The sequence below is a fragment of the Lissotriton vulgaris genome, chromosome 4_1 (assembly GCF_964263255.1).
Source record: "Lissotriton vulgaris chromosome 4_1, aLisVul1.2, whole genome shotgun sequence".
NCBI lineage: Eukaryota > Metazoa > Chordata > Amphibia > Caudata > Salamandridae > Lissotriton > Lissotriton vulgaris.
The window spans coordinates 1726459253-1726471891 of NC_141691.1; the positions used below are offsets into that span (position 1 = coordinate 1726459253).

The following is a 12639-nucleotide window of genomic DNA, read 5'->3' on the forward strand; positions in this document are numbered from 1 at the left end:
CTTGGGCATCTTCTTGCTAAGCGTAGAGGTGCCTTCAGATGGGGACAAGGAACGCCCCCAAGTTTAAGAAGTGGATCAGAGACATGTTATTGTGGCAGGAACAAACATTGTCATATGTGGAGCTGCTTCCACCCACTGCTTGTCCGAAGGACAAATGGGACCCTTTAAAAACATATTTGTTATCCCATCCACTAGAAGTCATGAGTGACCAAACGTCCCGCTGAAAGGAGATAAACGGGTATGGAACATGACATTAGATGTTGGAAGTCAAGAGGTATAAAGAGCTTTAAATTTAGACACAATTTTAGGCATAGACTTCCGAAGGTGGATAACCCGAGATATAATCGGGAATTGAAAAAGGAGAAATGAATGAGAAGGACATGATATTGTTTATTTATTGCAATTAGATGAATACGCCTGTATATATAATCAAGCATACCTTATATGAAAATAATATTCAAGTTTTGGTTATAGCATACAATTGATGCATGTATGATATATGTTTTCTCACTGCCCATGTACCACTGTTGAAGTATATGATAAATACCAAATAAACAGACTATAAAAAAAAGAAAAACTCCACTGGAACACTACCGAGAGAAAGTTGCAAAGTCGCAGCAGGAGCTGATCCGGATCCACCAGCAGATCTAGCGGGCCCAACTTGCACCAAGTGCGGGCCTGCTGATGGAGTCCCTGTCGGAGTCCCTCCCGTTCCCATGGCTTCCGAAGGTGCTTCATAGTGGTCCGTCCACCCAAAAATGAGGCTCATGGCCCATGAGCGTCTCGAAGGTGGGCAGGGAGTGCTATGGCTTCAGAAAGTCAGGGAAGCATGGAGTGAACCCAGTCTCAGATGCGGGCTCCACAGGGATGATCTGAGAGTGGGGCCTGGATTTGTGGAATCATTCCAAAGCCTCGTCCCATGAATGGGACCGGCATGGAGAAGTCGAAGAGCGCTTTAACTTCTTGGACTCCTTTTTGTGGGACTTACTTGAAAAAGCCCAGGATAACGATGATGACTGACTGACGGACTGCTTCAAAAATTTGCAGAACCAGTTTGATGCATGTGGAATATTCTAAGGTAAGGAATTCACAGCTGGAAATCTCTATCAGATATGGAAACTATCAAGCAATCAATACCCTTAACAGAACATACCTTGGTTGAACAAAACAGTGTCAAAGACACAATCAACTTTGAGATTTCTGATGAGATATTCAACACAAACTTAAGACATGCCATATTTGCACATTCACACAACAATAATTACTATGATACAAAAAACAACAATGTGCACAACAATCATGCCATAATGCTCGCACATCCATTTTGGTTAAAAAGACTACCAGAGCACCACATCATCCAAAAATCATTTGTGGGTGCATTCCTAAATGCACAATCTAAAATAAAAATACAGAACTTTTTAACTACTTACTTGCTCAACTACACTTTTTCACATATCATGGCATAAATTGAGACATGGTTCAATTACGCATCAGGGCTGACAATTAAAGACCTATCCACTACAGCTATATAACCCTAATCAAGTACAGGAGTAGGAGGAGAATGAGGATTGTGTAACATCTATTATTACAAATTGCCTACTACACACAAATCCGGATACTGGCTTTTCATTCTTTCAAGTATATGTTGTTTAAATATGCAACATGCCCAATAACCTCTTTTAAAAGTACAGTGGTCTACCATCTTACCAAGAAATGTCATGCTTCCCTCACAGGAAACGTTTCTGACCTTGTAGTATTCTGAACTAACATGACTTCTAATATGTTTGCCCAAAAATGACCTCAACAACCTGGGTTTTCCACTAGTGGACCAACCAACCTACTGAGTAAAGTATGTTGATACCTTCAGGACAGTGCTGGGAATAATAAATATCCTATGATAGGAAGGAGAAAAGACAAAGATGAAGTGACTTTAAGCCATCAAGGATGGAGCATTCCAAAGGATAAAGATCCGATTTTGCAAACTTGGGGTCTAGCTGAATATTATTTTAAGTTTGAGTGGAAAGGAAACAAGACTTTCTAAGAAAGAGAACTAAGTTTGCTTAGCTGGATAAATAAGAGGAATTTAAGAAAGCAAACACAAATGGAGATGATGGACGAAGCGCTGAAACTTTTCAGACACTCACCCCCATTCACAGATCTAGGTTGAATCCATCATCGTTCTTTAGCTCACTTCGCCACCCCAGTTCAGACACAGTTATATGCAACTCAGTCTTGACCCTGTGCCTCATAGGAACAGTCCAGCTCGAACTGCCAAGCCATTTCTTCCCTGGACCAGAAACAAGCATCCTGGGACCGGTTTCGTGTTAACAGCCCTCATCAGCCAGGTTAGCTTGAATTCAATGCCAAAGTGAGAAAGAGATCCACACCTGGGCATACCCTGCCAACTTAGGGCGAACAAAGCAAACACAAGATGGACGGAGCGCTGAAACTTTTCAGACACTCACCCCCAGTTATAGATCTGGGTTGAATCGTTCATCGTTCTTTAGATCACTTTGCCACCTCAGTTCAGACTCTGCTATATGCAAATCAGTCTTGACCCTGTGTATCATGGGAACAGTCCGGCCGAACTGCCAAGCCATGTCTTCCCTGGACCAGAAACAAGCATCCCGGACCGGTTTTGGTCTAACAGCCCTCATCAGCCCTGCTAGCTTGAATCCAGTGGCAAAGTGAGCATGGGACCCACGGTTGGGCATACATAAACTGCTAACTTAGGGCAGACAAAGCAAACACAAGGAGACGATGGACGGAGTCCTTAAACTTTTCAGACACTCACCCCCAATCACAGATCTGGGTTGAATCCATCATCGTTCTTTAGCTCACTTCGCCACCTCAGTTCAGACACAGCTATATGCAAATCAGTCTTGACCCTGTGCCTCATGGGTACAGTCCAGCCCAAACTGCCAAGCCATGTCTTCCCTGGACTGGAAACAAGCATAATGGGACCGGTTTCAGGGTAACACCCTTCATCAGCCAGGCTAACTTAAATCCAGTGGTAAGGGGAGCAAGAGACCCATGTCTGGGCATACCCTGCCAACTTAGGGCGAACAAATCAAACACAAGGTGATGATGGATGGAGTGCTGAATTGAGTTACTCTCCAGTCCTGTGAATAGTAAACTATCAGCTGACACTTGCACTTATGGACCTTTTCAAAGTACAACTTAAAAGCATTTCTTCTTTCATCATGGTATGGACCTGTTTTGTATTAAGGCTAACATAAGGATGTTTAATTATTAAGGCAATTGTAGAGTTTTCTGTGTCTTTTACATTTTTTTGTCATTGAGTATTTGTTGAGATGGGAAATCTACCCTTTGCCAGATATATTCACATGAATCTTAAGATAAAGAATATTTCATTAAGAGTAATAAATATTTTCAATATTAGCAGATATGAAGGTTGGTGGAACTTGTTATTAGTCTTATAGTGCTCAAAATACAGCGCGTACAGGTGTGAACAAATTCCAATCCTTGCAACGAGCTTCTCAATATTCCCTGGTCCATAAACTGAAATAACTAATTCTAAGTTGCTTCATCATGCCCTGTTTTGCAGGGCAGGCAGAGTATAAATGTTCATCATCCAAACGGGAAGCTGGCAGACGATCCTTCCTCAGGGATCAAATTAGCCATGGACAGCCAACAAATCTCGTTTAAAAAAAAAAACCTTTTTTTTTTATTGAGTTTCAAAGTAGAGGTGAATCAAATAATATTACAGATGCTTCTCGCTCCACCACGACAAATCGGATGTTTTTTGGACCGCATTTAATTATGCTTGTAGCTTATACTATTTGTGCTTGTGTTAACAGTCAAATCATTTTGATAGCAGAAGTCAGCAAGTGAAATTATAGGAGAGTGTGATCCAGTAGTGAATTAAGAAGAAATTAGGAGAAACACAAACCATAAAATACTATTGTTCTGATCAGAGTAACTTTGAGGGGTATATGCCGTAGGTGGAGTTCCCTAAACCTTGTTGTCCGCGGGTATCCTGGGCTGAATCTCCATCCTTCTGGGGGTGGGTCATTGCTAGTGGTGTAAGGTTACAATTAAACATGGTCTCTAGTCTTTATGAGAGTCAGGGTGATCCCAAATCCGCTGCTTCACACCTTACTACCTGTCTGTCCCTCCCCAGTTATGGTAAATCTTCCAGCATTTGTATCCAGACCTCTGTCTACCTTCCACGACTAGAATTTAAAATTCTTTCCTATCTTTTACTTGCAAGACTAAGTAAAATTTATCACAATTTCTCAAATGAAATTCAGATTCCTTTTCGGCAGATTCTTATACTGTGACTTTAATCTAAGAAGTAAGGAGGTGAAATCCTCCTTGAGCTTACAAATCAACCATGTCATACTCGACCTACATTTTGTATTGCACTAATGGTGAAAAACTATGGCCTGCGCACGTTGTTGTATAACTGCTACCAGGTAAAAAAATGTATGAAGATGGTTTATCATTTGAGGAAATATGATGTACAACATTTGGACCATGGCGATTTTACAACATTTTGAACACCGGAATGTCCAGAATGTTTGATATATACTAATAAATAATCAGCCGGAGAGTCCCTAGTAGAAGTTCTAAAAGTATTTCTTAATGAGACATCTGAGGAAAAACAACTACTTCATGCCTGCAAGTCATAACGAAAGAGAAAAAAAGTATTTCCTGCTAAGAGTTCTTACACAGGCTTATGTTGTTCTCCCAAAGTTGTTTGAATTTCTGGCGGTCAGTTGGGGCAAGTCACTCAGTCAAATTCATATTTCCAGTTATCACCAATACAGACAGGGTTCCATTCTCTAGACTACCTTCTGGATGTCATGTTTTTAAGGATACACAGGCGAGTTCAGTTGTGTTGCCTTCGTACCTTGTACAACAGTAACAATTGGTAATACGGATTGGCCTGAGGTGTAATCAAATAATACGCTTGACACATAGACGAAATTAGCGGGAGGGTGCCTAAATGACTTGTTATATTGGTGATCCAAAATGTTACAGACCTATATCTTTGCTGGATTTACTAATGAAGGTCGCCGGGAGAGTCATACTTAACAGACTGCAGTCCTGGGTAGAAGAGCAAGGTGTCCTCTCACAATTTCAATATGGGTTCAGGGCTGGACTTGGTACTATAGAACAAGGCTTGAACTTATCATTGATAATTTCCAAATACACTATGGCCAAAAAGGAAAATTTATTTCTATGTTTTGTAGACCTAAGTTCGGCCTTCGATTGTCTGAACCATGAAAAATTGTGCTCCATATTATCGCAATTAGGAGTCGAATCCGAACTGCTAGTCTTCATAAAGGAACTATATAGGGGAGCTGGGACTAGGGTGAGGCACGGAATAAAGGGTAAGTGTACTGCCATATTTGATATCCAAAAGGGGGTAAGGCAGGGATGCATACTAGTACCCTTTTTATTCAATCTTTACATAAATAGTGTAGCATCCCACCTTCGGAGGAGCAGTACGACTATCCCAGGATTAGGAACTCCCCAGTATCCATACTGCTATATGCAGACGATGCAGTAATTATGGCCAGAACACAAATGGGCCTACAAAGATCTATGAATACATTTTCCAAGTACATGGGTGATAGAGGTTTCAAGATAAACATAAGTAAGACCTTCACCATGTGCTGTACTTCAAGGAAGACCCCAAAATGTAAGATCTTTCTTTCAGGCTCCAAATTAGCCACGGCAGAAACATTCTCATATTTGGGAATTAATTTTAATAAAAAGGGGACTTGGTCCTCGGCAATAGAGACAAGAAATATAATATTTTACAGATCAATCGGGGCAGTTCGATACTTTGCCAATAAACTGGGAGGTCGCCCGATCCCAGTTCTTATGGACATATTTAAAGCGAAATGCGTGTCTACTGCGACATATGGCGCAGGCATTTGGGGAATAATTGATCCTAATATAATACAGCTCGGAAAAAATAAAAGTTTTCCTTACTTATGAGCTGTCCCCCATAACACCTCTACGTTCATGTGCCATAAAGATCTCGGCATACACTATATTTCAGACCTTATCAAAGTTGACCCCATTTTACTGTGGCATAAAGTGTGGTCAACTGAGGAGACAGGTCTGAACAGGGACGTAATATTGGATTGTTTAAAACTAGAGGGGGTTATTAGGATTCCCTGGCTTAGTTACGTCAAGGGACTCCTGACCGACATTGGGCATCCAGAATATTTTAACTCCCAGGAATGTCTAGCGCCAGTCCCTCGAAAGAAACTCAAGTACCTATGCCTGCACTTTCTTGAGAGTAAACGTTGGCTGGCCGAGAAAAGCAAAACATCGGTCATGGAGAATCATTTGATTCTCCAAGGGCAGGGTACACAGCAATACCTAATCAAGGTGCAAAGCTGTTATGCGCGTATGTTACTGACAACATTCAGGGGGACACTTTCTTCAGATTGATAACATTCCCGGAGCGAAACTGTTGGTCTAAAGACCTGGTTTCATGTCCCTGTGACAATGTTTCAAAACAGTCCACTTTACATTGTACACTCTTCTGCAAATTTTACACTCTGCCAAGAAAAAGATTTTTGTTCCCACTCTTAAAAAATTGGGGCTTAAGGCAATGTAGGACCGCACTGATGAAATTACAAATGTTAGAGGATGAATTAATTATGTACCTTGTTTCATCTTTTTGAAAATCTACAATCAAATCCAGGAATACTATGAATTAATTTTATATATTTTTGTAAATATCACTTTGACTGTTCCTTCTTAGATGCCTTTTTAATGTATCTTCTTTTAAATCCAATTAATTACATTAATAGAATCACTAATGACTTAAATATATATTTATAATATTATTGTGCTTTTATGATTTTTCTTTTAACAAAATTGAATAAAGCTGTTTTTGACTTTTTTTGACTTGTTATATCAACATTTATCCAAATCAGGAGACCACTGAACAACATTTCTTAAGGTGATTTCTGGAACATGATATACAAAGGCATCTATTTTCTAAACTCTGTAGTACTAAAAAAAATGTCAATATGGTATATAAATATGGGAATAGAAGAGTGAAAGATTTAAGCAGATTCTTTATTACATTACCATCATTAGTACAAAGAAAATATCTTAGTAAGTAGATTTATTGTACAACCTAGAAGTAGCAGTTGTGTGCATAACACCTGTGAGCCTGAGACACATTTGGACTCTGAAGAAGGACAAATCTTTTAATGACTATGAAACATACCAACGAGAAAATACAGCATAACATACAACATACCTTGTTAGAGACTGTCCAGAACTGACGCTCGTTGGTCATGCCATGCAACTCAATGAGAATTTGACGGATCCTCCATGGATCTACTGACAAAATAAGCTGATGTTCAAGCTGACCAATGTTCACACTTGCTGATGCTGAAAGAGGATAGAATAAACAGAAAAAAGAACCGAAAGGTATTATTTTTCCTGTACAGTGAATGTAACTCAAGAGTCACATTTGACTTCAACAGATTAATAAACTACATTAGCCTTACTTACTAGAAGTAATAAGAAAAAGATTGTTAATATTTAATGTTACTTCCCACATGAACACAAGAGTTCCACATATTTTGTTTACATGACCTAACCTTTTGGCTACAAAATTTGCACATCCATGTGACGGGGGAAAGGTGGTCTAAGAAGGTACAGTTCCTCAATAGGGCCAATGCTGCCAAGAGTTCAAATACATGCAACATCCACAGCTTTGATTCTGATAAAAAAAGATAGATGATAAGGAATGGACAGGGGCACAGCTAGCAATAGCAAATGACCATTAATATTTTTTTAGATTCTTCACATTATACAAAAGTCTGGGTTTCAACTTTGTTTGCCAGCTGCTAAGAAGGATCCTCTTGCTGCTAGAGTGATCTCATTAAGCTGAAAAGACGGGGGCTGTGGTGTCCTTCACACTGGAAGTCAAATAATGTTTGCACTGGATAGCCAAAGAACATGATACTGAAACCCATGGCAGCCATACGAAGAAATTGGACTCCATTTCAACATAAAGAATCTTCCGACAGCACCATAGTTCTCAAAGAACTAAATTGGGTTCTGGCAGCACAAAGAATCAAGCTCCAAATTCTCTGTACCACATCTTTATGAGGAAATGATCCAAATACCTCAAGTTGATGTTCCCAAGGTGCTATCCCAAAAGGAATTTGAGATCCAGTATTTCAAATTAATGTGTTCAGATTACATATAACTGAAAATCTCATGGTGGAAGGTCTGTCCCAGCTTTGGTACACACAGCTTACCAAATCTAAGAAACATGATTTTACATCTTTCAAAAAACCATCTAAAAATCAATCTTTATTAAAGAAGCCTTCCCAAACAACCGTTAAAACTTTCCTGAGTGCAGTTTGACCACACTAGAAACTGAAATGAATGCCATTGTAAGCAGCCACAAATTTGATCGACAGTTAATGTAGGATGGCGATACTGGATGAACATGAACTGCTGCTCACACTATTAGCGGTGTTACAAAGCTGCAATATTCCACAAGCTAGCATGTTACAAAATAAAACAAATAATACAAATAGTAATAGCATACTATCAAGGCATTACAAACTGTGAAGGATTTGTCAGTGTATAATAAACTCATGTTACAACACAAAAGGTTTTCCAATCTGAAAAGAATCAGCTATGCAAAAAAGTTGCCATCCTAAGAATAAGACTGGTGTAGTCCAAGTAAAAGTCCAAAAGATGCTGCTCCAAATCAGAGCGTGCTGTCTGGCCAAAGTTTTGCTGACTTCCTTCGAAACCTGGAAAACGCTGCCAGGTGGACGAGTGAGCTAATCTGGACTTCGCCAAAAGAAAGAGATATGGTAACAACCATTCTGGTGGAGAATGGAAAGGATGCAGACCCTCCTTAATGCATCAATGGCAGAATATCTTCCATTTTGCTGAATACGCCTTATTTGTAGAAAAAGCTCTTGAATGCTGCAGAATTGATTTACATTCTGCTGGAATATCTAAAGCTCCGAACTCAGTCGTGAGGTTCCATGCCGATTTATTTGCGGTTGCAGTATCTTGACCGTTGTTCATGGAGAATAGATTGTTCAACGGCCGAAAGTGAGTGTGTGGAGAGATTGACAGTATAAGGAGCTCCAAATATCAAAACTGTCTTGGCCAATTCGTGTGCTACAAGAATGAGATGGCATGGCTTTTTCTCCATTTTGCATATTACTCTTGGGATGAGAGAATCAGTGGAAATTCATAAGCGAACATTCCTGTTTACTGTATGTCAAGAGCATTACCCGAAGACTTTTTCTGAGGAAATCTGCTAGCAAACCATATACACTTTGGTTGGTCAGAGTTTCAAATAAATCTAAATTGGAGAGCCCCACATCTTGAATACTTGTTCCAGCTGCATGTGATTCAGTTCCCATTCGTGGCACTTGCTGCCTGTCCTGCTGAGAGAATCTACCCATTCGTTGTGTATGTCCAAGATATGCTCTCCTTGCAGAGATATTTTGTGCTTTAGCAACCACCTCAAGATCTCTTGTGTCTGAACCGATAGCATGTGAGATCTTGTATTCCCTTGTTTGGCCACGCAGAACATAGTTGTGGTATTATCTGTTCTTACCAGAACAGGAGAGCCTCGTATTCTGGGAAGGAATGCTTGCAGACCTAGAAACCCTGTCCTGAACTCAAGGAGTTTATATGGAGTTGCACTTCCTGGACAGATCATTTTCCATGAATATCCATGTCTTGTAGATGCGCTCGATAACCGTCTACAGAGGCATCTGTTGTTGTAATGTAGCTGGGGCGTGTCGCCTCAAAGGATCGGCCTGGAGAAATATTGAGCTCTTTTCCCCGCCAGGAAAGAGCCTTCTTCATTGCCTGTGTGATCAGAATGACAACGGCGTAAGAGCCGTGAACCTGAATCCACTGGACGTCCAGCTGTTCCTGAAGTGGCCTCATATGCAAGCAGCAATTTGGGATCAATGGGATGCATGAGGATAGCATTTCCAGCATAGACTTGAACATTCTTATTGAAGCAGACTTTTTTGCTTGAAGTTGAGCCGTCATCTGTATTATCTTGCGCCTTCGTCTGGCATGGGACATGCCTTCTGTACCTTGGTGTCCAAATCTGCTCCAAGGAATATCTGCGTTTGACTTGGAATGAGAAATTACTTTCGTACATTTTGCTGCAGCCCCAGACATCTGAAAAGCAGCTGACAAGCCAAAGTAGATTCTTTTGTACAATGGAACGTGGAGCCTTTTATGAGCCAATCGTCCACGTAGGGAAAGACCTGGTGGCCTTGCCTTCTCATAGAAGCCGCTACCGGTGTCATGCACTTTGTGAATACCCTAAGGGCTGAACGGAGGCCAAAAGGGAGGACCTTGAATGGATAATGGCATCCCTGACACCTCGAACCTCAGGAACAGACTATTTCTGACATGAATTGGAAAGTGAAAATATGCATCTCAGAGATCGAGAATCTCTTGCAACAAGAGCATTCTGAAAGGCTGTTCATTGGTACATTTGTTCAGTTGTCTGAGATCCAGGACTCGTCTCAATTTTCCTCATTTCTTCTTTATGAAGAAGAAGTTGGAGTAAAAATCTTTTCTGAGTTGCAGGAAAGGAACTGCCTCTATTGCCTCCTTTAACAGAATAGTCAAAACTTCTTGTTTTAAGAGAGTAAGATGTTGATGTGCCCTCTTGAAAGGTGAATGACAAGGAGGCTTTTGGACAAAGTCCAGGGTGTAACCTCGATGAATAATGTGCAACACCCATTTGTCCTTCATGATGGTGTTCCATTAATGGAAAAATGAGGGCAGATGATGGATCCCCCTGGTGCTGGTGAAGATAGGAGGTGGCTGGTAAGTGAAAAACGTCACTGACTTCTGGAGGTATCTTCACACTTTCCTCATGTTGAAGGTCGGTGTCGAGCCAATTGCTAGGTGTAAGGCATGTTGGAAGCTTGAAACTGCTGTTGTTGCTGACCGACGTACTGTGGTCTATAGCCCTGTTGAGAATAGGGCTGGTATTGGTATGACTGGAAGGAAGGCCGCTGCGGGAACTGACCTCTTCCCCTTCCTCCAAGAAAGGGCTGGTAACATCGCTGCTGAAGTGTACCTAGGAAACGTGCCGTTTCCGTATCCATTTTAATGCCCTGTTACACACCGTCCACATACTTTCCAAATAGATTCTCCCTGTCGAAGGGAATGTCCAGGATTTTTGATTGAATCTCTGGTTTTAAAGATGTGGTCTTCAACCAGCCCTGTCTACGGAGAACAGAGGTAACTGCCATAGGTCTTAAAGCAATGGAATACAAGTCCATAGCCTTATCTATTACCTCAGAAGATTTTCAGGCACCTTCCTGCAAAATGCATTTTGCCTCCTTTTTCTTTTCCTCAGGGAGATGATCCAGAAAAGGTGCTAAATCTGACCACATCTGGTGGTTGTTGCGCCCCAGAATAGCCAAGGCGTTGGAGGCCTTAATGGATATAGCCGCCAATGCAGCAAAGTGCCTCCCAATAATATCCAGCCTTTTTTCTTCCCTATCAGGGGGAGCTGAGCAAGGCGCTGTCTGATTCCTGGAGTGCCGATGCACTGAATACAGCCAATGATGTCCAATTAAACATAGATAAGCAGAATCAGGGGCTATATACGTTTTCTACATTATCGACAACACAGCCGTGACAAAAGCTGGGTTCCTAGTAGAGTCCTTAAAATCGTAAAGGAAACATTCAGTTGTAGGATGCGGTACGTCAAATCTTTTGGAAGCTCTATCTAAGAGTCGGATTGCCCAAAGATGGTGTGGAGGACTTTGTAAAATGCACAGAGCCGGAAAGGGAGGTAAGCGTGGAGCCGTCCCAGCGGGTCGACGGACGGGGAGAAGGCAAAGTGAGACAATGCTTCTTCGCCCAATTCTTCTTGTGCTTCGACTTACCCTATGAGTGCGATGACTTCGATGATGAATGGTGATGGTCCCATGACCTTCCCCTCAACCGGGAACTCGAACGGCGCGTACCGGACTGCCGGGCTCCAAAAGCTTTCGGGACCGCTCCCACAAAGACTTCGGGCTCAGGGCCCGGCAGTCGGAGCATGACTTCGGGTCGTGGTCACGTTTCAGGCACCAAGGGCACCCAAGGTGAAGATCAGTGACAGACATCAACTTGTAACAGGAGTCACAGGGCTTGAAACTGGGCTGACGACCGGACATCCCTCGTGCTCCAGGAGTCGTAAGGCAAAAAAGGAGTCGACAAAAGTTAAAAAAAGAGTTAGTCAAAAAGTGACTTTAAGGGGAAAGCTCTCTCCGGATCTGCACTGGCTGGCGCAGAAAAGAAAGAACTGATGTCTGCATGCAGGGGCTGGGTCAAAGTAGCGATGCAATGTCATCCCGGTGACCAGGACTTCGACGACGTGTTGTGTGGCGTTTTAGGCTCTGATTGAATTTTCCCGATTCATGCCCTTATATAGGTACAATTCACGTTGCCCTTATATAGGCATAGAAATCCAGCCCTTATTTAGGCATAGCCCATGCTGCCCAAATACAGGCATGGCTACTTCCATCCGTTCACCAAACGTCACAACAATTTCTTTGAAAACCAGCTTAAGCCGTTAGGGACTTCCCCTTGCTTGAATATTGATTTTTCCAAGAACTCAGTTAGTTT

The 12639-nt window shown here is 41.6% G+C and overlaps 1 protein-coding gene across 1 annotated transcript in view; it reads right to left on the bottom strand.

Moving 5' to 3' along the window:
- The window catches only part of INTS8 (integrator complex subunit 8), a 793677-nt gene that overhangs the window by 498370 nt on the left and 282668 nt on the right, over nucleotides 1-12639 (bottom strand). Inside the window, exon 14 of the mRNA XM_086966019.1 lies at nucleotides 7259-7392. Within this exon, the coding sequence (XP_086822145.1) occupies nucleotides 7259-7392 (134 nt within the window). The remainder of the gene's footprint in view (nucleotides 1-7258; nucleotides 7393-12639) is intronic.